The sequence below is a fragment of the Hylobates moloch genome, unplaced genomic scaffold (assembly GCF_009828535.3).
Source record: "Hylobates moloch isolate HMO894 unplaced genomic scaffold, HMol_V3 SCAFFOLD_14, whole genome shotgun sequence".
NCBI classification, from domain to species: Eukaryota; Metazoa; Chordata; class Mammalia; order Primates; family Hylobatidae; genus Hylobates; species Hylobates moloch.
Window position 1 is genome coordinate 71,671,642 of NW_026652289.1, and position 25,688 is coordinate 71,697,329.

The window sequence follows — 25,688 nt, forward strand, 5'->3', positions numbered from 1 at the left end:
TAATCCCAGCACTTTGGGAGGCCAAGGCGGGTGGCTCACTTGAGGTCAGGAGTTCAAGACTAGTGTGGCCAACATGAGGAAACCCTGTCTCTACTAAAAATACAAAAATTAGGTGGGTGTGGTGGTGCATGCTTGTAATCCCAGCTACTTGGGAGGCTGAGGCAGGAGAATCGCTTGAACCCAGGAGGTGGAGGTTGCAGTGAGCCGAGATTATGCCACTGTACTCCAGCATGGGTGACAGAGTGAGACTCCGTCTCAAATTAAAAAAATAAAAAATTAATTTTTTTTTTAAAGTACGCTTTGTTGGCTGGGCGCAGCGGCTCACGCCTGTAATCCCAGCACATTGGGAGGCCGAGGCAGGCGGATCACGAGGTTAGGGGTTCGAGACCAGCCTGGCCAACATGGTGAAACCCTGTATCTACTGAAAATATAAAAATTAACTGGGCATGGTGGTGGGTACCTGTAATCCCAGCTACTCGGGAGGCTGAGGCGGGAGAATTGCTTGAACTTAGGAGGCAGTGGTTGCAGTGAGCCGAGATCATGCCATTGCACTCCAATTCTGGGCAACAGAGCAAGACTCTGTCTCGGGGGAAACAAAAAAAAAGTGTGCTTTGTCAAGAGAAGCACCAACAGACCTCTAAGAAATGCTCTCTAAGGCTGCGGTAGCAAATTATTTACTATTGCAGGTGCCTTATTGGTAGAGGGCTCTGAAGAGCTAAAACTGTATATGCAACACTTTTAAGATAAAAGGGACTTTAATAATCAAGATTTTCTTGAAGATTTGTTAGAAATAATGTCTTATTTCTGGTGACTTTTCCCTTTTTGTATTTATAACTCTACTAACCAAATTACCTATCAATAAACCATTACTATAATATTTTAAAACAACCTATGTTTATCAAGCTTACTCTCTGAGTGAGAGAATATACTAAAGAATTTTTTAATGAACTTTGGCTGGAAGCAAGGTTAATCCTTTAAAGGAGGAGGACAGGAGAACTTTAACCTATAAATAGATTAGGAAGACATGTTTCATGCTCATGTTCAGATTGTATGACTGGTGAAATGCCTTCATGTGACATAAACATTTTGTGATACTAGAACTATGCTTATTAAGAGAATCTGAGGTTGGGCACGGTGGCTCACGCCTGTAATCCCAGCACTTTGGGAGGCTGAGGTGGGTGGATCACGAGGTCAGGAGTTCAAGACCAGCCTGACCAATGTGGTGATACCCCATCTCTACTAAAAATACAAAAATTAGCTGGGTGTGGTGGCACGTGCCTGTAATCCCAGCTACTCAGGAGGCTGAGGCACGAGAATTGCTTGAAACCGGGAGGCGGGGCTTGCAGTGAGCAGAGACCGTGCCATTGAACTCCAGCCTGGGTGACAGAGCGAGACTCCGTCTCAAAAAAAAAAAAAAAAAAAAGGCCGGGTGCGGTGGCTCACGCCTGTAATCCCAGCACTTTGGGAGGCCGAGACGGTCAGATCACAAGGTCAGGAGAGCGAGACCATCCTGGCTAACACGGTGAAACCCTGTCACTACTAAAAATAAAAAAAATTAGCTGGGCGTAGTGGCAGGCACCTGTAGTCTCAGCTACATGGGAGGCTGAGGCAGGAGAATGGTGTGAACCCAGGAGGCGGAGCTTGCAATGAGCAGAGATCGCGCCACTGCACTCCAGCCTGGGTGGCAGAGCGAGACTCCGACTCAAAAAAAAAAAAAAAGAATCTGAAAGTACAAAGGTAGAGGATTTCAGATTATCACTAACATGAACATTTAGAAAGCTACCATTTTGGTCATTTTCTGATTTTATCTTAGTCATAAAGCTATTACTAACTATATATCAACAGTTCTCAATAATGGTTAAACCTAGCTTATCCATTAAGTCGAGGGATCACACAAACCTACTATTTAACCTCTACGACAAAATCTTTCTGACTTAAATCTGGTCTAGGTGTTCTCTTTTTCCCATATGTTACTTTCTTTTTTGAGACAGAATTTCATTCCAGGCTGGCACAGTGGCACTATCTTGGCTCACTGCAACCTCCACCTCCCAGGTTCAACTGATTCTCGTGCCTCATTCTCCTGAGTAATTGGGATTACAGGCATGCACCACTACACCCAGCTCATTTTTGTATTTTTAGTAGAGACAGGGTTTCACCGTGTTGGCCAGACTGGTCTTGAACTTCTGGCCTCAGGTGATCCACCCACCTCGGCCTCCCAAAATGCTGGGATTACAGGTGGGAGCCAACACGCCCAGCCTCCCGTATGTCATTTTCTATTTCTCACTTTGAAAGGGGTACTAGTTTATCCATATCAGTTGAGTAGTTTTTTCTTTTTTTTTTTTTTTTTTTTGAGATGGAGTCTCGCTGTGTCGCCCAGGCTGGAGTGCAGTGGCGCAATCTCGGCTCACTGCAAGCTCCGCCTCCCGGGTTCACGCCATTCTCCTGCCTCAGCCTCTCCGAGTAGCTGGGTCTATAGGTGCCTGCCACCACGCCCGGCTAATTTTTTGTATTTTTAGTAGAGACGGGGTTTCACCGTGGTCTCGATCTCCTGACCTCATGATCCGCCCGCCTCGGCCTCCCAAAGTGCTGGGATTACAAGTGTGAGCCACCGCGCCTGGCCTGAGTAGTTTTGTTTTTTCTAAATTTTAATGTTTAGTTTATTAATCTTATTGATCTACTGAACAGTTAACATTTCTGTGTTTTATCAGTACTTCTCATCTAATAAATCAGAACTTACACTTTTTTTTTTTGAGATGGAGTCCCACTCCGTCACCCAGGCTGGAGTGCAGTGGTGCGATCTTGGCTCATTGCAACCTCTGCCTCCAAGGTTCAAGCAAGTTCTCCTGCCTCAGCCTCCTGAGTAGCTGGTACTACAGGCGCACGCCACCATGCCCTGCTAATTTTTTGTATTTTTAGTAGAGATGGGGTTTCACCATGTTGGCCGGGCTAGTCTCGAACTCCTGACCTCAGGTGATCCACCCGCCTTGGTCTCCCGAAGGGCTGGGATTACAGGCGTGAACCACCACGCCTGGCCAGAACTTATACCTTTAACAATTTAAATGTTCCCATTTAATTATTAATTTGAGTTTAATCCACACTCTTATCAGAATCCACAACTACCACCCTTCACAACTTGGGCCTAGACTTATTGCCCTTTCTTCACTCTCATTTGCCTGCCCACACATATCAGATTATTCTGTCTAAACCCACAGTGCAGTCTCCTTTGACTCCCTTTATGCAGCTTGTCCCTCAGTGTCCATGGAGGATTGGTTTCAATACCTCCATGGATACCAAGTCCATGATGCTTAAGTCCCTTATACAAAATGACATAGTATCTTCCTGATACTTTAAATTGTCTCTAGATTACTTATAATACCTAATATGCCTATACATAACTTCATTTTCATAGATTCAACATAGTATTTGATGCATGCTAAATTAAGGTTTTGTTTTTTGGAATTTTGAGGCATTTTCCCCTTCAAATATTTCTGATCTGCAGTTGAATCCACAGATGTGGAACCTATGGATACTTAGGGCCAACTGTATTGTTCACTCAGTTGGGAATGCCCTTTTTTTTTTTTTTTGTCCAGAGGCTCACTCTGTTGCCCACGCTGGAGTACAATGGCGCGATCTTGGTTCACTGCAACCTCCGCCTCCCGGGTTCAAGTGATTCTCCTGCCTCAGCCTCCTGAGTAGCTGGGATTACAGGCAGGCACCACCACACCTGGCTAATTTTTGTATTTTTAGTAGAGACGGGGTTTCACCATGTTGGTCAGGCTGGTCTCAAACTCCTGACCTCAGTTGATCCACCTGTCTTGGCCTTGCAAAATGCTGGGATTACAGGCGTGAGCTAACGCACCCAGCCTGCCCTCTCTTAACTAATATGCTCATTCTCTATGTCTAAGCCTCTTTCCTGCGTCTAAGCCGAATTAACTGCTCACCCATCTGTTACTATAGCACTTCTCACATTCTATATTTATCTTTCATGATAGACTAACTCTTTGAGGGCAAGGGCTATATACAAAAATATGCCCAAAGTTACAGCAAACAAGATTTAGATTTAAATATGAGCTAATCAGGTAGACCGACTTGTGGTCTAAAGACCCAGATTTGAATTTGGCCACTAGTCCAAGTCACCTAATTTTTTTTTTTCTTTTTTTGTGACAGATCTTGCTGTGTTGCCTGGGCTAGTCTTAAACTGGACTCAAGTGATCCTCCCATCTTGGCCTCCCAAAGTATTGAGATTACAGGCGTGAGCCACTGCCTGGCTTTTAAGTCACTTTTTTTTTTTTTTTTTTGAGACAGAGGCTGTGTCGCTCAGGTTGGAATGCAGTGGCACAATCTTGGCTCACTGCAACCTCCACCTCCTGAGTTCTAGCAGTTCTCGTGCCTCAGCCTCCCGAGTAGCTGGGATTACAGGCACCCACCACCACGCCCAGCTAATTTTTATATTTTTAGTAAAGATAGGGTTTCTCTATGTTAGCCAGGCTTATCTCAGACTCCTGGCCTCAGGTGATCCCCCTGCCTCGGCTTCCCATAGTGCTGGGATTACAGGTGTTAGCCACCACGCCCAGCCTATATATATTTTTTGAGACAGGGTCTTGCTCTATTGCCCAGGCTGAAGTGCAGTGGCATGATCACAACTCACAGACGCCTTGATCTCCTGGGCTCAAGCTATCTCCTCCCACCTCAGCGTCTTGAGTAGCTGGAGCTACAGGTTATCTGCCACCACACTCAGCTAATTTTTAATTTTTGAGAGAGACAGGGTCTTCCTGTGTTCCCCAGGCTGGCCCCAAACTCCTGGGCTCAAGCAATCCTGCCTTACCTCCCAAAGTGCTGGGATTACAGGTGTGAGCCACCACATCTGGCCCAAGTCACCTGAATTTTTTACAGCTTGGTTTGGAAGGCAATGTAGTATATTAAAATCATGAGCCCTGGAGTCAGAAAGATCCAGGTTTGAATACAGAGTCTGTCATTTATTAGCTTTATGAATTTGAGCAATTTCATCTCACTTGTAAATATAGGGAAAAGCTCCTACCTCTCAGGTATGTTGCAAAAAATTATATAAAAGCACTTAGCATAGTGGCCATGACAGAGTAAGCACTCAGTAAATCATGCCATTTATCTCATCTATAAGGCATGAAAGTAGAATTTTACAAGTTGTACAGAAATAGAAGGCTTGGAGTGGACACTACATTAAAAGGATAAAAAAATGGAGCCAGGCAGAGGCAGGCATCTATAGTCCTAGCTATTCAGGAGGCCTGAGGCTGGAGGATCCCTTGAACCTAGGAGTTTGAGGCCAGCCTGGGCAACAATGTGAGATTGTGGCTCCAAAAAAACAATAAAAAATAGGCTGCTCTGCCTATGGAGTAGCCATTCTTTTATTCCTTTACTTTTCTTAATAAACTTGCTTTTACTTTATGGAAAAAATAAATTTTTAAATGACTAGATGAGAAACTTGAATATCAATCTGAGAAATAAAATCTGATTAGGAATGTAACTGGGATAACCTAAAGTTTTGGTAAGAGTGACCTAAAGAAAACAGCACTTAGATAAGCTACTTTGTTTTCCTTTTTCACTTTACTATTTTTTTGATATATATTTGTTCACATTTGTGGGGTACTTGTGATATTCTGAGACATGCATAGAATGTATAATGATCAAGTCAGGATATGTTATTCATTATCTCAAACATTTATCATTTGTTTGTGTTGGGAACATTTCAAATCTAGCCATTTTGAAATTTACATTAAGTATAGTCACGCTACTATGCTATCAAGCATTAAAACTTATTCCTTCTATCTAACTGTATGTTTGTATCTACCCATTAACCTACCTTCCTTCATTGTCCCACCCTGTACACCCCCTACCCAGCCTCTGGTAACTATCATTCTACTTTCTACCTCCATGAAATAAATTTTTTAGCTCACATGAGTAAGAACATTCAATATTTGTCTTTCTGTGCCTGGATTATTTCACTTAACACAATGACCTCCAGTTCCTTGGATACACCTCCAGTGTATTCATGTCACTGCAAATAATAGGATTTCATTCTTTTTTATGGCTGAATAGTATTCCACTGTGTATATACACATTTCCTTTATCCATTCATCTGTTGATGGACCCTTAGGTTGATTCCATTATCTTTGCTATCATGAATAGTGCTGCAATAACCATGGGAGTGCAGGTATCCCTTTAATATATTGATTTCCTTTCCTTTCAACAAATACCCAGTAGTAGGATTGCTGGATAGTATGGTAATTCCATTTTTAGTTTTCTGAGAGGTCTCCATGTTTGTTTTCCATAGTGGCTGCACTCATTCACATTGCCACCAAGTGGGAATGAGTTCCCTTTTCTCAGCATCCTTGCCAGCATTTTCTCATTTTTGATAATAGCCATGATAACTGGAATGAGATCATCTCATTGTAGGTTTTATTTGCAGTTCCATGATGATTAGCAATGTTGAGAATTTTTTCACATACCTCTTGGCCGTGTGTGTGTGTGTGTGTGTGTGTGAGAGAGAGAGAGAGAGAGAGAGAGAGAGATGGGATCTCACTATGCTGCCCAGGCTGGTCCTGAACACCTGAGCCCAAGTGATCCTCCCACCTCAGCCTCCCACGTAGCTGGGATTACAGTGTATGTTTTTAAAAAGCTAATTCTAAGTGCAACTGAGTATAGGATGTCTGGGCCATAGATGTTTAAGGACAGACTCATAATCCACACATGAAATGGAAAGATTTAGAGTTGAAGTATAGAAACAAAAGATGAATTAAAACTGAAGGAAAAAAATAGGTATGGCTATAGGGGACACAGATCATTATGGTTATAAGACTGGAAACTTGAAGAGGGAGCTTAGTGTTAAAAAACAAGCTCAGTGGGGGATACAATTTTTTACCTCTTTAGTTATAGGTCAGTATTATGCTCGAGGCCACACAACTAGAAGTAAATGAATGAACCAAAATTTGATCCCAGGTGGTCAGACTCCAGAGCTTGTGTTAACCATTTACTACTTTTCAAAAGTGAATCAAGTTTCCAGATAATGTTATGGGAGAAAATCAGAAAGGGCTTTAAGTGAACAGCCATTTCTAATGCATGATGGAGTCTAATTTCTATGGCCTCACCTCTCTTTTTTCTCAATAGCAGAAGCTGTGGGAAAGTTTCAACCTGGGTTCCATGGATGGGCTTTCAAGACCTCCATTTATGGACCTCATTTATGCATGATTCGCATTTGTGTGCCTGTTTCTCTGGAGAGAGGCTATGTTGTCTTTCATCAAATTCACAGAGATGCTTGACCAGAAAGAGCTCCACTTTAGAGAGAATAGCAGCTATTGCTTATTAAGCTCTTACATTAGCCAGGAACTGTTCTAAGTGCTTTACCTGTGTTACCACTCTATGCAATACAATGCTATGTAGGAATTATAGGCATACCTCATTTTACTGCACTCCATTAAGTTTTTTCACAAATAGACAGTTTGTGGCAACCCTACATTGAGCAAATCTATCAGTGCCATCTTTCCAACAGCATGTGCTCACTTCATATGTCTCACATTTTGAAAATTCTCACAATATTTCAAACTTTTTCATTATTATGATATGTGTTATGTGATCTGTGATCACTGATGGTACTATTTTAATTGTTTTGGGATGCCACAAACCATGCCAATATAAGATGGCAAACTTTTTTGACAGGGTCTCGCTCTGTCACCCATGCTGGAGTGTAGTGGCACAATCATGGCTCGCTGCAGCCTCAACCCCCTAGGCTCAAGCGATCATCCCATCTCAGCCTCCTGAGTAGCTGGGACTACAGATATGCACGACCACACCTGGCTAATTTTAAAATTTTTTTGTAGAAACGGTCTCATCTTCTTGCCCAAGCCATAAGATGGCAGACTTAATTGATAAATGTGTTCTGACTGCTCCAACAACTAGCCATTCCTTATCACTCTCCTGTCCTTGGGCCTCCCTAATCTGAGACAGAATATTGAGATTAGGCCAATATATAGCCCTGCAATGGCCTTTAAGTTCAAGTGAAAAGAAGAGTCATAGCTGGGCGTGTTGGCTCACACCTGTAATCTCTGCACTTTGGGAGGCCGAGGCGGGCGGATCACCTGAGGTCAGGAGTTCGAACCAGCCTCGCCAACATGGCAAAACTCTGTCTCTACTAAAAATACAAAAACTGGCTGGACATGATGGCACACACCTGCAATCCCAGCTACTCAGGAGACAGAGGTTGCAGTCAGCTGAGATTGCACCATTGTGCTCCAGCCTGGACGACAGAGCAAGACTCTGTCTCAAAAAAAAAAAAAAAAAAAAAAAATGCCAAGACAGGCTAAAGGCTAGGCCTCTTACGCCAGTTAACCAACTGGTGAATGCAAAGGGAAAGTTCTTGAAGGAAGTTAAAAGTGCTACTCCAGTAAACACAAGGCCCTAACTCCCTTCAGTGCTATAAAGGCTGAGAGGTGAGGAAGCTGCAGAAGAAAAGTTGGAAGTTAGCCGAGGTTGGTTCATGAGGTTTAAGGGAAGAAGCTGTTATCTGTTAACATGAAAGTGTAAGATAAAGCAGCAGGTGCTGATGGAGAAGCTGCAGCAAGTTTTCCAGATAATTGATGATGGTGGCTATAGTAAACAATAGATTTTTCAATGTAGATGAAACTGCCTTCTATTGGAAAATGACACCATTTAGGACTCCCATAGCTAGAGAGAAGTCAATGCCTAGCTTGTTTCAAAAGACAGGCTGACTCTCTTGTTAGAGGCTAATAGAGCTGGTGACTTGAAGCTGAAGACATTGCTCATTTACCATTTTGAAAATATAGGGGCCTTAAGAATCATGCTAAGTCTACTCTACCTGTGCTCTATAAATGGAACAATGAAACCTGAATGATAACACATCTGTTGTACAGCATGATTTACTGAATATTTTAAACCCACTGTTGAGAAATACTGCTCAGAAAAAAAAATATTCTTTTCAAAATCTTACTGCTTATTGATAGTGAGCATCAGAGCATCTGGTCACCCAAGAGCTGATGAAAATGTACAAGATTAATGTTGTGTTGTTTTCATGCTTGCTAACATCCATTCTACAGCCCTTGGATCAAAGAGTAATTTCAGCTTTTTTTTTTTTTTTTTTTTGAGACGGAGCCTCGCTGTGTCACCCAGGCTGGAGTGCAGTGGCCCGATCTCGGCTCACTGCAACCTCTGCCTCCCAGGTTCACGCCGTTCTCCTGCCTCAGCCTCCTTAGTAGTTGGGACTACAGGCGCCTACCACCACGCCCAGCTGATTTTTTGTATTTTTAGTAGAGACGGGGTTTCACCGAGTTAGCCAGGATGGTCTTGATCTCCTGACCTCGTGATCCGCCCACCTGGGCCTCCTAAAGTGCTGGGATTACAGGCGTGAGCCACCGTGCCCGGCGCTTTCAAGTCTTATTGCTTAAGAAATAAATTTCATAAAGTTATAGCTGCCATAGTGATTCCTCTCATGGATACGGGCAAAGTAAACTGAAAACCCTCTGGAAAGGATGCCGTTAAGGACATTCATGATTCATGAAAGGAGGTCAAGATACCAACATTAACAGGGGTTTGGAAGAAGTTGATTCCAACCCTCATGGATGCCTGAGCGTTTCAAGACTTCAGTGGAGGAGGCCGGGTGTGGTGGCTCACGCCTGTAACCCCAGCACTTTCGGAGGCTGAGGCGGGTGGATCACAAGGTCAGGAGTTCGAGACCAGCCTGACCAACGTGGTGAAACCCTTTCTCTATAAAAATACAAAAATTAGCTGGGCACGGTGGTGCCTGCCTGTAATCCCAGCTACTCAGGAGGCTGACGCAGGAGAATCGCTTGAACCCGGCAGACGGAGGTTGCAGTGAGCCCAGATCACGCCACTGCACTCCAGCCTGGACGACAGAGCAAGACTTCATCTCAAAAAAACAAAACAAAAAAAAACAAAACAAACAAAAAAGAGACTTCAGTAGAGGAGTTACAGGCATGTGCCACCACACCCAGCTAATTGTATTTTTAGTAGAGATGTGGTTTCACCATGTTGGCCAGGCTGGTCTCACACTCCTGACCTCAAGTGATCCATTCGCCTTGGCCTCCCAAAGTGCTAGGATTATAGGCGTGAGCCACCACGCCTGGCCCATGGTATTTTTAATTAAGGTATATACATTGCTTTTTAAAGACATAATGCTATTGCACATTTAATAGACTACAGAATAGTGTAAACAGAACTTTTATATGCACTGGGAAACCAAAAATTCATGTGTCTCACTTTATTGCAATACTAGCTTTATGGTAGTGGTCTAGAACTGAACCCTCAGTATCTGACGTATGCTTGTATTAATCTGCATTTACAGACAAATTAAGGCACAGAAATGACCTTACAGTCACTTCAGCTAGAGTGAAAATTCAGATAATGCCTCAGCCTATGCTTCTAACCAATTATACTGTGAGTGTAGCATGCTGGTATTCTCAGAACTATTTCCTTTATCCAGAAGAGTGCTAAAATTTTTTTTTTTTTTTTTGGTAAATGGTTTTAGGAAAGGCATTTAGGTAAAGCACAATCCTCCGTTTTACACCTTCTTACTTTACATATTTACCATCACCTGCCAAACCACTCATTTTGACATGGAGCATTTCTATTACAGAAGGTGTAGTTGCATCTCACTTTATTTAAATATTTTCCTCTTTAGCCTTTGAAAGCTCCCACATTAACTGTATCTTCTCCAGTGAGTTGTAGTTCTCACACAGAACCATTACCCTTCCAGTCACTAGTGTATTTAAGCTCAAGTGAGTAAGACTAGTAATGATTAAAATGAACCTCACAACAAATTTTAGCAAGGTAAGTTTAAGTCCTATTAATATTTTCAATAAATACTGGAAAGATGCTAAAGGCAGCTTCCTGTTGTGGTGTTTCTTGATGTATGGATCTTTGCTTTATTAATTTGTTAAATGAGAGCTGATGAAACTATTTTCCCCCAAATAACAGTCATAGAAACATGTTACCTATTTGAAAGAACAATACCATTAGTTAGTTAAAAAATTTAATTGTAAGGATCAAGCAATGGTTATTGGTGAAACCAATACACACTGACAGCTTTGAAGTGTTCAGATGCTAATTTTAAAATAAATGTGACAAACACCAATCAGATTTTCATAACACTTTTCAGGATCCACATCAACTTGATTATGGACATAGTTCAATACATAAGGGTAAGAGAAAGACAGTGTGTAATCACCAATAATTAAACCAGAGGCATAATTTTTTCAAATAATTTTTAGTAACAGAATAAATTCTAACTTTATTTAAAGTCTAAAGCTACATAAAACTCAAAGCAATCTATTTTTCTACCTGAGGTCAAAATGACTTTCCTTTTTCCTAACTAAACATAATTCTTTGCATTGAGGTAAATCTGAATTCATGTGGTATACTTTGTCAAACTTTTCGAAAAAATTTTAAGCCCTGCTTTAGAGAGAAATTCTCATGTTACATATATATATTTACATATTTTTTCTTCAAAGACTAATGACAATGTGTGAGGTTAATAGGCCTGTAATGGAACCATGATACTACTAATAATACGAAATAAAAAACCACTCATTTATACAAAGTGTTCCTGAATGGTGCAATAAGAAATGGGTTCACAAATTTATGTACATTTATGAATCACTAAGAGTTCAGAAATTAAGCTCACTTAAGAAAACTCGGCCAGGCACGGTGGCTCACGCCTGTAATCTCAGTACTTTGGGAGGCCAAGGCAGGTGGATCACGAGGTCAGGAGTTCAAGACCAGCCTGACATGGTGAAACCCTGTCTCTACTAAAAATACAAAAATTAGCCGAGCATGGTGGCACACGCCTGTAATCCCAGCTATTCAGGAGGCAAGGCAGGAGAATCGCTTGAACCAGGGAGGCGGAGGTTGCAGTGAGCCCAGATTGCGCCACTGCACTCCAGCCTGGATGACAGTGAGACTCTGACTCCAAAAAAAAAAAAAAAAGAAAGAAAGAAAGGAAACTCATTCTATTTTTCTCTTTGGAGCAGAGGTTGCAAAACTGTGATGCCTAACAAAAACGTTCTGTATAAAAGCTCCAAAACCAAGCATTAGCCTAAATTGGCTATAACTGCAACTTAAATCAAAAACTATATCCAACTAGATCTTCGCTGTGGCTATGCAACTTTTTGCTTTGTGGCCTGAAGGTTTTTACTGAGGTAACAACCTCTTATCTCTTGTCCCTCCCTTGACCACAAAAGCAAAAATAAACAACAACAACAAAAAACACTTCTATAGCTTCCTTCTTCATGGCTGTCTTTGGCAATGCTTCCAAATCTTTTTTTTTTTTTTTTTTTTTGAGACAGAGTCTCTCTCTGTCGCCCAGGCTGGAGTGCAGTGGCGCAATCTCGGCTCACTGCAAGCTCCGCCTCCCAGGTTCACGCCATTCTCCTGCCTCAGCCTCCCGAGTAGCTGGGACTACAGGCGCCCGCCACCTCACCCAGCCAATTTTTTGTATTTTTAGTAGAGACGGAGTTTCACCGTTGTCTCGATCTCCTGACCTCGTGATCCACCCGCCTCAGCCTCCCAAAGTGCTGGGATTACAAGCGTGAGCCACCGCGCCCGGCCGCTTCCAAATCTTGAAAGCAAAAGAACCTGCTGAAGTATATGAGGAGGATGAAAACTCTATACATGACATATGAAAACCAATCTAAGGGTATGAATTGAGAAAGAAAATACTAGAAGGAAGGCGGAGCAGCAGTCGGCCCTCAACAGAAAACAAAAAAGAAGGAGGGCTGTGACTGCTCTGGCCCTTCTTCCATATTATCTCCCAATTAGAAGAGCATGGAACCGAAAATTTAAACTCTGAAAAGGTAATAACTTTCAAGGAGGAGCTACGGAAGTGAATAAATGATGAAGAACAGCAGTAGCTTTAGCTGTCAATGAGTTTCTTTGCTCTGGCATTGGCAATATCAATACGATCTTTGTTGGTGTCAGCCTGAAAAACAAGAAAGATATCAGCTTTACAAGGTAAGTAACTCTAATAAAAATTAAACTTTTTACACTTGGAGTAACTGACACACTGAGAAAATCCAAGAAACCACATGCAGTTACATTACAAAACTCATGTTGGGCAAGAAGTAACAGAATATGAAATTCATTTGGAAAACCCCGGTATATAAACATGACAAAGGTGTAACATATAAGACCTTGCCGGCCGGGCGCGGTGGCTCACGCCTGTAATCCCAGCACTTTGGGAGGCCGAGATGGGCGGATCACGAGGTCAGGAGATCGAGACCATCCCAGCTAACACGGTGAAACCCCGTCTCTACTAAAAATACAAAAAATTAGCCGGGCGCGGTGGCAGGCACCTGTAGTCCCAGCTACTTGGTAGGCTGAGGTAGGAGAATGGCGTGAACCCGGGAGGCGGAGCATGCAGTGAGCCGAGGTCGCACCACTGCACTCCAGCCTGGGCGACAGAGCAAGACTCCTTCCGTCTCAAAAAAAAAAAAAAAGACCTTGCCAATATTTCATCAATTCTATAACACATTTTTTCATAGTTTAACATGCCTGAAACTGGGATGCATCCTGTAATCAATGGCATTTTTTGATGCAATGAAATATGAAAGAGTGCTCTTCTCTGTTAATGATCTGGACCTTGTGTGAGTCCTCTGAACTGAATCATAGAATCTCATCTGGATTCAGACACCCTAAGTCTAACCTGGAGAGACTGAAATAACCTTTCCAAAGATCTTTGGAACGAATCTATTACCATCCTCACCAACATCTGAATTAAAATGACAGGTAAATGTAGCCTAAACCCAGACTGCAGCATTTAAAGCATCTTGTGAACCACTATTTCAATTAAATCCATCAAAAGTCATTTAACAGAGAGCCAAGCTTAAAAACTCACCCTAAACTTAAAAGTTCACTGAGATTTTAATGAGGTATGACTTTCTGCTTTTTCTTTCTTTTTGAGACAGGGTCTCACTCTGTTGCCCAGGCTGGAATGCAATGGTGCAATCACAGCTCACTGCAGCCTTCAACTCCTACACTCAAGCAATCCTTCTGCCTCAGCCTCCCGAGTAACTGGGACAATAGGCACATGCCACCATGCCTGGTCAATTTTTAAATTTTTTTAGTAGAGTCGAGATCTTGCTCTGGTCTCAAACTCCTGAGCTCAAGCAATCCTCCTGCCTCAGCCTCTCAAAGTGTTGAGATTACAGGCATGAGCTACCACAGCTGGCCAAGGTATGACTTTACATGTGACACATCGAAACACTGAAAACAATTTCACTTTCACTATGTTTATATCATGTAAAGTTAAGGGGGAAAAAAGAATCACAACTTTCTTTCACTCACATGACTCTATTTCGTGTGTCCACTCCATAAGAACTATTCTGCAGAACAGATTTTCACCTACGGACTCTTTCATGAGATGAGGATTCAGGAACTTAATTTATTTTTAGTTAACAAAATAGGCTGATGTGGGAGGAATGCTTTAGCCTAGGAGGTAAGCTGCAGTGAACTGTGATTGTACCACCACACTACCCTAGGCAACAGAGCAAGACCCCGTTCTCAATTAAAAAATTAGTTAACAAAATAAAACTTACTCATTTGAGGGAGAAAAAAACACACTCAAAGGCTAAAGTAGATACTAAGCTTCATGTGTGAAGGTTTAAATAGAACTACTACATTCCAAACTCTGGTTTCAAAATGCACCAACTGCCATGACGGGGAGGACTTGGCTCTTGTTTTATGTGTTAGAACCACCACCTCATCAGAACTAAGACCTATGAGGGCAGGAGCTTATTCTACCATGTCCCCCACAGTATCTAGCACAGATGTCTATTACTGAAACGCTGAACTGGGGGTCTCATTTTCTTGTGGCAATAAAAAGCTTTTACCTTGTCTGTGATTCGTTTTATTTGTGGATTTTGAGCATCAATCTCATTGCCTATGTTCAGGGCCATGTCTTTTAGATTTCCCAGGATACTGCCCACTTGAGTCAGGTTCTCTTCCATTTCATCTTCTCTGGCATCATTAGTTATGCTATCACAAGAAGACAGTTAATTCCATAGGTTTTGTTCAATTTAAATAAAGTCTGGATTTACTTTTCACAAAAGTAAGTAACCAAAATGACTCTCAGCAAGTATAAGATCCAAAGGAATATAGGTTACCATTCTTGGGAAACATTCTCTAATAAAAACTGGAAGACTCATCAAAGAGAGGACAGTGTCTTAAAGCCATGTAAGAAAAGAACCAACTCTAAAACAGTGTTTCTCAAAGCGCAATTCCCAGCATCACCTGGGAAGCTGTTAGACATGAGAACATGCTAATTCTCACACTCCACTCCAGACCTACTCAATCAGAAGCTGTAAGTGCATCCCAGAAACCTACGGTTTAATAAGCCCCTCAAGTGGTTCTAATGCACAGTTAAGTCTATCTAAAGAAACACTGCCCTAAAAGAGAGGTTGGAAAACTATGGCCCAAGGACCAAATCTGGCCACCATCTGATTTTGTAAATCAGCTGTGCTCTTTTGTTTACATATTGTTTATGCCTGCTTTAACCCTACAACAGAGTTGAGTAATTGCAAGGGACTGTATGGCCTGAAAAGTCTGAAATATTAATTCTTTGGCTCGTTACAGATCTTCTTATAGGAATCTAGCTGACCCTTGTTCTAGATGACACATTTTAAAACATATTTTTTTCTATATATAAAAGTAAAATATGTCTAGTTCAATAATTTGGAAAGTACTGAAAAGTATAAAGGAAAGTTAATTCCATCAACCAAGGTCAACCACCACAGTCAACATTTTGTCTGGGCGGGTGTGGAAGCTTATGCCTGTAATCCCAGCACTTTGGGAAGCCAAGGCAGTTGGATCACCTGAGGTCAGGAGTCCAAGACCAGGCTGGTCAACATGGTGAAACCCTGTCTCTACTAAAAATACAAAAATTAGCTGAGCGTGGTGGCGCACACCTGTAGTCCCAGCTACTCGGGAGGCTGAGGCAGGAGAATCACTTGAACCTGGGAGGCGGAGGTTGCAGTGAGCTGAGATCGCGCCACTGCACTCCAGCCTGGGCAACATAGCAAGACTCTGTCTCAAAACAAAACAACAAACAAACAAAAAAAACCCTACATTTTGTCAGTGGGCAGATTTTTAAATGCATTTTAAAAATGGAATAAATACAATTTTTATTTATTAGTTAGGGGTCATGTACTGCTAAACTCATCTCCTAAGTGAACCATTCATTAAGAAAGATACAGGAATATCAGGAGGAGTTGGCATACCGTTTAACGTATCCACCACTGGCTGCTCCTGTCGTTGGTTGCTGAGGCTGACCATTTGTCACCGGGCCTGGCTGTTTAGATACTACATTGCAAGGTGAGTTTTCTCCGCCATCTCCCCATGTTGTCTTATAAGCCTTGCCAGACTCAAAGTTCTTTGTTCTATACAACAGTCAGGAGTGTAGGGAGATACCAAAAAAAAGTAGAGGGAGAGTTCTAATTATTAGTGCCTGTTACCTTGAGGATGACACTAATAACTCTAGTAGAAAAGCTGCATACAGCTAAGTCTAGATGATCTATACTATGCTCCATGGCAATATCGAATAGGAAATAGATGAATTATGTAAACCCACTGACACTAAAAAAACATTTTAAAAAGGTCCAAATACTACTTCTACCAAATCTTCACTAGGCTGTTACCAAGTAGCAAAAGGCAACTATTTGATTTTTCAGGTTCCCTTAGCCTCTGGCACTATTGTTTTGCTTTTCTCTTCCTAGTGTATCCAGCACTATCTAGAAAAGAGGTTAATGAACATTACTTAAAAAAAGTTCCCTTAGAAAAGGTGTTCTGGGATACCTTAAGAAGTTCCTTGAAGGCATCTCAGAGGTTGACAAGGGATGACAGAATAAGAAGGCTGACGCTGGGTGCAGTGGCTCACACCTGTACTTCCAGCACTTTGGGAGGCCAAGGTGGGCGGATCGCTTGAGCTCAGGAGTTTAAGATCAGCCAGGGCAACACGGCAAAAACCCATCTCTCAAACTCCTGACCTCAAGTGATCCACCCATCTCGGCCTCCCAAAGTGCTGGGACTACAGGCTTGTGAGCTACTGCTCCCTGCCTCAAAATGGCATCTCTATAAAAAAATACAAACATTAGCTGGGTGTGGTGGCACACGCCTGTGGTCCCATCTACTCGAGAGGCTGAGGTGGGAGGACTGCTTGAGCCCAGAAGGTCGAGGCTGCAGTGAGCCATGATAGTGCCACTGCATTCCAGCCTGGGTGACAGAGTGAGACCTAATCTTAAAAAAAAAAATAAAATTTTAAAATAAGAAGACTGAATTTGAACCAGCGTAGTTCCAGCTAATCAGTTTTTATGAGAATTTTCCATGAAATTTTAAACAATGGTTTCTTACAAACAAACCAGCCATCAGGAAAGAAAGGCATGAATAATTTCCAAATTGGACAATCAGCGGACAAATAAGTACCTTGACCACACAAGCGGTCATTCATAAATCCTGTAGTGTAGGAGTTTTTCATTTAAGAGTTTCCTCTTAAAAAAAAAAAAAAAAAGATCAAGGCCGGGCACAGTAGCTCACACCAGTAATTGCAGCACTTTGGGAGGCCAAGGTGGGTGGATCACCTGAGGTCAGGAGTTCAAGATCAGCCTGAGCAACATGGTGAAACCCCATCTCTACTAAAAATACAAAAATTAGCTGGGTGTGGCAGCATGTGCCTATAATCCCAGCTACTGGGGAGGCTGAGTCAGGAGAATCCCAGGAGAACCTGGGAGGCAGAAGTTGCAGTGAGCTGAGATTGCACCACTGCACTCCAGCCTGGGCAACACATTGAGATTCCATCTCAAAAAAAAAAAAAAAAGATCGCCAGATGCGGTGGCTCACGACTGTAATTCCAGCACTTTGGGAGGCGGAGATTGGGCGGATTACCTGAGCTCAGGAGTTCGAGAGCAGCCTGGGCAACATGGTAAAACCCTGTCTCTTGAAATACAAAAAAATTAGTTGGGCGTGGCGGCATGCGCCTGTAGTCCCAGCTACTTGGGAGGCTGAGGCAGGAGAACTGCTTGAACCCAGGAGGCAGAGGTTGCAGTGAGCCGAGATCGCACCACTGCACTCCAGCCTGAGCGACAGAGCGAGACTCCATCTCAAAAAAAAAAATAAACAAATAAATAAAAAATTGTAAGTCTAAGTGTCTTAAAAATAAAAGCATATGCTTTAGGTATAGCTGACATAGCCAAAAATCAGTCAGAACCAGAACATTACCATGGAATTTACTACTCAAACAGATCCAATTGGCAAGAAAAAAAAAAAGCCTAGGAAAGTGACTTTTAAATGGCTATTACAGACCAGGTGCAGTGGCTCACACCTGTAATCCCAGCACTTTGGGAAGCCCACATGGGCAGATCACCAGAGGCTGGAAGTTCAAGACCGGCCGGGCCAACATGGCAAAACCCATCTCTCCTAAAAATAGAAAAATTTGCCAGGCGTGGTGGCGTATGCCTGTAATCCCAGCTACTCAGGAGGCTGAGGCAGGAGAATCACTTGAACCTGGGAGATGGAGGTTGCAGTGAGCTGAGATTGTGCCACTGCACTCCAGCCTAGGCAAGAGGGTGAGACTCCATCTTAAGAAAAAAAGAAAGAAAGAAAAAGTGGCTATTACAGGAAAAAAAAAATGGCTGTTATGGAAAAGTGACACAAAACTTTTCTTGATTATTTGGCTAAAGTCAAGCTTTCATTCAATTTTAGTTTTCACTTTTCTATAAACAAAAACAAAATAGTATGTTGCTCAAATATTGGTCTCTGATTTATTCTACACTTTATATTAAAAAGGAAGTTTTAAAATTGCAAAAATTAAAAAGGGAAGAGATTTATGAAAAAAGTGACTTCTTCCTTAATAGGCATGTGAGGATTCATTTTCGGCAAACCTAGAATTGAATTTTAGACCTTTATCATTAATATTACAGAAAGGATACTACTACTTTTTTTTTGTGAGAGGCATTGCAAAGGCAAATTTATGAACACTGAAGAGCTAGTTCTCCAACTGTGTTTCATGGTACCACTTTAAGTTATCATAATTATGTTTCTATGCTATTTTTATTAATTAACCCATTTATTTATTAAGAAGCCATGTTAAATTTTTCTTGGAACAAGGTAGGATATACATTTTTAAAATAAATATTCACATGTATTCTTTGTTAATAATAAGAAAGGTCCCAGGCAAAATCCTAGAGCAGAGTGCTACTAAATAAAACAAAAGCAATATATTAGTTTATCAGAAAGTTAATAACCACAAATATTAACAGAACTAATAGAAGTAGGACTTTTATTAGAATTTCAGATTGTGGAACAGGTGCAAGAGAGAGGGTTGAAATTCCAAAGTAACTAATGAGATATTATGTTTCTGACAGCACAAAAAGAGGAGTGGACTGGGACATGACCTGTGGGTTCTGGTCTATTAAGGGATATATATGCATTCCAACCTCCTTCCCAACATTAACAGGCAATATTTGAAAAAATTCTTTACACTTATGAGAATTCTTCTTTCCACAATTAGATATAAGGGCATAAAATGCAAATGAATTGTTTAAAAATGATCATGTGAATGATTTTTAATTGAAGCACAGTCTATAAACAAAGAATCAGATTGGTTATCAAACTCTGCTGTCTTTAAAATGACTGGATCTTGGCCGGGTGCAGTGGTTCACACCTGTAATACCAGCACTTTGGGAGGCCGAGGCAGGCAGATCACAAAGTCAGGAGTTCGAGCCCAGCCTGGCCAACATGGTGAAACCCTGTCTCTACTAAAAATACAAAAATTAGCCGGGTGTGGTGGTGCTCGAATGCATTCCCCGCAACTCAGGAGGCAGAGGCAGAAGAATCGCTTGAACCCAGGAGGCGGAGGTTGCAGTGAGCCCAGATCGTGCCACTGCACTGCAGCCTTGGTGACAGAGTGAAACACTATCTCAAAAAAAAAAAAAAAAAAAAAGAAGACTGGATATTTGAAGATGTTCTTTCTGTATCAAGGGGAAAAGACACAAAAAGCTGACTTTGATTTTTTTTTTTTTTTTTTTTGAGACAGAGTCTCGCTCTATCGCCCAGGCTGGAGTGCAGTGGTGCGATCTTGGCTCACTGCAAGCTCCGCCTCCTGGGTTCATGCCATTCTCCTGCCTCAGCCTCCCGAATAGCTGGGACTACAGGCGCCCGCCACCATGCCCGGCTAATTTTTGTATTTTTAGTAGAGACGGGGTTTCACCGTGTTAGCCAAGATGGTCTCGATCTCCTGACCTTGTGATCTGCCCGCCTCGGCCTCCCAAAGTGCTGGGATTACAGGAGTGGGCCACCGCACCCAGCCGACTTTGAATTTTTTTAAAGCTTTGCATTGTGTCGGCATGTTTACCTTCAAATGGGATGGGAAAAAAAACTACTTGTTTTTCTTGCAGTTATAGTATGTTCTGTATGTTTATGAAGAGGTGGTGTGACAGTTCAGTGTGTCTCATTCAGCACGTCCACTCTAGGTAATGCCTTTTGGTTGCTCAAGACCCTGTCACTTACCATCATCCTGCAGTTTCCTCCACCAAGTTGGAACCTGTTTTTAAGGCATTGTCAGATAGCTGCTTATCTAAGTTAATAAAAAATGTTCACAAATATAAATGTGTTTTTAAACTAATTTACTTTCCTTCCAAAGGGTCTTAGATGCTTTAAAGGTAATACCTTCCAAATTTGACTGAGTATCAGAGTGACCTCAGCAGTCCCCAACCTTTTTGGCACTGGGGAACCAGTTTCATGGAAGACTATTTTTCCACGAATGGGGACCAGGGGATGCTTTGGGGATGAAACTGTTCCACCTCAGATCATCAGGCATTAGTTAGATTCTCATAAGGAGCGTACAACTAGATCCCTCACATGCACAGTTCACAATAGGGTTCTTGCTCCTATGAGAATGTAATGCCACTGCTGATCTGAGAGGAGGCGGAGCTCAGGCAATAATGCTCACCTCCTGTTATGAGGACCAGTTTCTGTTAACAGGCCATGGATCAATAGTGGTCCATGGCTGGGGGGTTGAGGGCCCCTGCTGTAGAACACATAGATAACGTAGGTTGCACTCTGAAGATTTTACTCCAATACACATGGGGTAAAGCCTGGGAATCGTTTGTTGTTGTTTTATATAAGGTCAGTGGGACATTTAGCGATCCAGGAGGAGTACTTTAGATTACTCTGGTAGTCTATTATAGACTCTAGTAGTCTATATACTGGAACACTAAATAATTAATCTGGAAGAAGCAAAGGGATATGTCAGGATTAAAACAAAACAAAAAAAAGCCAGGCGCGGTGGCTCACGCCTGTAATCTCAGCACTTTGGGAGGCCGAGGTGGATGGATCATGAGGTCAGGAGTTCAAGACCAGCCTGGCCAAGATGGTGAAACCCTGTCTCTACTAAAAATACAAAAAAGTAGCCAGGCGCAGTGGCAGACGCCTGTAATCCTAGCTACTTGGGAGGCTGAGGCAGGAGAATCACTTGAACTCGGAAGGTGAAGTTTGCAGTGAGCTAAGATCCTGCCACTGTACTCCAGCCTGAGCGACAGAGTGAGACTCCGTCTAAAAACAAACAAACAAACAAAAAACAAAAAAACAAAAAACTAACAGCATTTGGAATAAAATAACTTAAATCTCAATCCTAGGCATGTCATTCAGAAGCTACAGAATCTTAAGCAAACTTCAATTTCAGAGCATCCCTTTCTTTGTACGTAAAACTAGGATAATAACAATACTTAATGTTTAGCAGGGCTGTAAAATATTCTGTTGATAACAGACATAAAACCGCTTTGTAAATCACTGGATAAATATTTTTATTCATTGGCTTCAACTTCAACCTGACCCTTAGTCAACAGTTCATGCCTGTAAGTGCACGGATTACCAATTGGCATGTTTACTTTTTGGTCCATTACCATTTCTTAGCTTTGAGATCTACAGGTAGATGAATGCAGTTGGAATATCGTGACATGAAAGATTACTAGGACCAAGTTGTTTTAGTCTACAGTAAGAAAGAATAGTTCTAATCTGTGACAGGACTCTTGAAAATAAAATGTACAGCCCCTCTGGGAAGAAATCAGTCTTCATGATAAAATGCCTAAGTAAACTTGTGGTAAATTTTAATGAAGTTCAGAACTCCAACTAGAAACTTAGATTTACAACTGACTGTTAGTTTTGAGTGGTCTAATAGTCTTTAACTGGAACCTTTTTTTTTCCACTTAAATGTCTCATTCAAAAATGGCAAGTTTTTGGGTGTGTGGCTCATGCCTGTAATTTCAGCATTTTAGGAGGCCAAGGAGGGTGAATTACTTGAGGTCAGGAGTTCAAGACCAGCCTGGTCTTGATCAACATGGTGAAACCCCTTCTGTACTAAAAATACAAAAAATTAGCCGGGTGTGGTGGCACACGCTTGTAATCCCAGCTACTCGTGAGGCTGAGGCAGGAGAATCGCTTGAACCCGGGAGGCGGAGGTTGCAGTGAGCTGAGACTGAGCCACCGTACTCCAGCCTGGGGGACAAAGCGAGACTCTGTCTCAAAAAAAAAAACAAAAAAAAAAAACAAAAAAACAAAAAAAGGCAAGTTTTAAGTAAGAATCTGAAATATCCCTTAGTCAATTCAGGAAGCTGCTATCAAGCATAAAACTGTAAATATCAAGGTATGAGCACAAAAACAATAATTTCTTTTTTTTTTTTTTTTTTAGTTTTGGTTGCATCAATATTAGTTTTAACTGAATTAAAAATAGCAAAAATAAAACTAAATATTAGCTGTGACTATTTCACATCCAGGAGAAAAGGGACCAAATAAATATCAACTAATAATAAAGAGTGAATGTGAGTGTGTGTGTGCTTTGGATAGTCAAACCAAGGAAAGAAGAAAAAAGGAGGGCAGGAAACAAAGGGTAGAAATCAAATACTTAATTTTTTAACATTTATTTATTTATTTATTTTTATTATTATTATTTTTTGAGACGGAGTCTTGCTCTGTCGCCCAGGCTGGAGTGCAGTGGCATGATATCTGCTCACTGCAAGCTCGGCCTCCTGGGTTCATGCCATTCTCCTGCCTCAGCCTCCCCAGTAGCTGGGACTACAGGCACCCGCCACTACGCCCGGCTAATTTTTTTTTTGTATTTTTAGTAGAGATGGGGTTTCACCGCATTAGCCAGGATGGTCTCGATCTCCTGACCTTGTGATCCACTCGCCTCGGCCTCCCAAAATGCTGGGATTACAGGCGTGAGCCACCGCGCCCGGCCAGTTTTTTAACATTTAATCATGTTCATAATTCTCATAAAGATCTAAACTTAAGAAAAGAGCCGGGCGCGGTGGCTCACGCTTGTAATCCCAGCACTTTGGGAGGCCGAGGCGGGTGGATCATGAGGTCAGGAGATCGAGACCACAGTGAAACCCCATCTCTACTAAAAATACAAAAAATTAGCCGGGGGTGGTGGCGGGCGCCTGTAGTCTCAGCTACTCGGAGAGGCTGAGGCAGGAGAATGGCATGAACCCGGGAGGCGGAGCTTGCAGTGAGCCGAGATTGCGCCACTGCACTCCAGCCTGGGTGACAGAGCGAGACTCCGTCTCAAAAAAAAAAAAAAGAAAAGAGTCAGACACAATAATAAACAGTAAGCTGACAAAACTTATCTCCCATGAAAAATTAAGATTAGTTAGTTCTGTATTAATTCAACATGAAATCACAGCAAGTTAACACATGATGTAACAGGAATTATAGAATAGTTTATAACATATGTAGAGGGGAAACCCTTATTTAAGGAAAGAAGATACCAGATATGGTAGCATTTAAAATTTTATATCCCACCTTGTTCCAAATAGGATTTGAGATGACTAGACTGGCAATTGATTCCTTAATTTGGCAGTGGCCTAAATCATGGGTAATCCAAATCATCAGAAGCAAAACTTTAATAGAGGAAATCTTGACTCAAGAACCAGAAAAAAGTAGGGAAACTTAATGGAAGACAGAATGCTAAAATCAAAGTCTATGAAGACAGAGAAGCATTTAGCGTGACTTCCCTTACCTTTTATCAGAACTAGTCTGCAGCAGCTGTCTCAAAGATCAACCTATTTTAAATTTCTTAAGAAACTCCAGGAGTATTGTTATTTTGGTAATCTTAAATGTTATTTAGCAAAAACTTAGTTATCAGAGACATTTGTCAAAGGATGGTATTATAAATTAAGGTCCTTTTGTCAAGTCCATCTTTTGTGAGATAGCACCCATCAAGAACAAATTCACTTTACACTACACACCACCACACAGGTTTAGAGACAGTTTTCACCATTCACAAAATCCATGCACATGCACAGAAAAGCCATTTGAAGCATCACCTTTAGATAGCAGGTTAGCAGCCCAAACTGCGCCACAAGACTGCATCTTAAAGTTCCCTTTGATCAGTTACTGAGCCCGGCTTCTGATGTTAAATCTTCATTTTTAGTAAGCAGATTAGAAAGGAAGAGATTAGGTGAGAGAATGAAATGCAGAAAATAGTAAATGCCAGTCGAACAGAACAGAAGCAGGTTTAAAGTTTTAAAAACATAATGCATTCAATTTCCTGCCTGGTTTCATAGAAACAACCAACATCTGAGAATCTAGATAAAAAGAAAAATAAGAAAACCATTTAAACCAGAGCACATTTCATTTTTCCTCAGAATTTTGGGTGATGATATTCTTTCCTAAAATTAGACAATATGAGAGAAGGCAAAAACCAATGGAGTGCTTTGAGACTCCTTCCTCTTAGTGATTAAGATTTCCCTTAATTACTTCTATTATGTATTTTATTTTCTTATATATTTTATTTTCATTGTAATTTAAAAAAATTTTTTTACACGTCAAACTCTCCCACCAGCCAACAAGTTTCTCAAGGACACTCAAATCAACAAGTGTTTATTGAGTAACTACTGTATATCTGGTACTATGTGAGGTATAAAAAATAATGTCATGATAAATAAAACAGGCAGGGCCAGAGGTATGCCTTACTCATATTTGTGTCTCCAGTGAGCAGGATGGAAGAAGCACTGAACTGCTGAATGAAATATAATTCAATATTCATTTTAATTAGTCGGAGCTGAATTTTTACACCTCAGTATGACTTAAGATCGGAACAGCAGAAAACCTGTAGTGCCAATTTGGAACTTCTCTAGTAAGTGGTCCAGAAATGCTAATTTGTCTTCAAACTATGTGCCATTGTTAGACTTTATAAAACAGGCAAGTTAAGACAGAAGAGGCCGGGCGCGGTGGCTCACGCTTGTAATCCCAGCACTTTGGGAGGCCGAGGCGGGCGGATCACGAGGTCAGGAGATCGAGACCACGGTGAAACCCTGTCTCTACTAAAAATACAAAAAAATTAGCCGGGCGTAGTGGCGGGCGCCTGTAGTCCCAGCTACTCGGAGAGGCTGAGGCAGGAGAATGGCGTGAACCCAGGAGGCGGAGCTTGCAGTGAGCCGAGAGCACGCCACAGAGCAAGATCCGTCTCAAAAAAAAAAAAAAAAAAAAAAAAAAAGACAGAAGAATACCTTATCTAAGAAATTTTACGCCTATAATCCCAACACTTTGGGAGGCTGAGGCAGGCAGATCACGAGGTCAGGAGATCGAGACCATCTGGCTAACACGGTGAAACCCCGTCTCTACTAAAAATACAAAAAATT

The 25,688-nt window shown here is 41.6% G+C and overlaps 1 protein-coding gene across 2 annotated transcripts in view; it reads right to left on the reverse strand.

Moving 5' to 3' along the window:
* Positions 1-11,018: 11,018 nt before the first annotated feature.
* Positions 11,019-25,688, reverse strand: part of SNAP23 (synaptosome associated protein 23) — a 43,924-nt gene continuing 29,254 nt past the window's right edge. For both annotated transcript variants that reach the window (XM_058427535.1, XM_032176021.2), the window contains exons 6-8: positions 16,275-16,433; positions 14,889-15,033; positions 11,019-12,979 (exon numbers count right to left, since the gene is read on the reverse strand). In XM_058427535.1, coding sequence (XP_058283518.1) covers positions 12,914-12,979; positions 14,889-15,033; positions 16,275-16,433 — 370 coding nt within the window. In that variant the 3' untranslated portion in view covers positions 11,019-12,913. The remainder of the gene's footprint in view (positions 12,980-14,888; positions 15,034-16,274; positions 16,434-25,688) is intronic.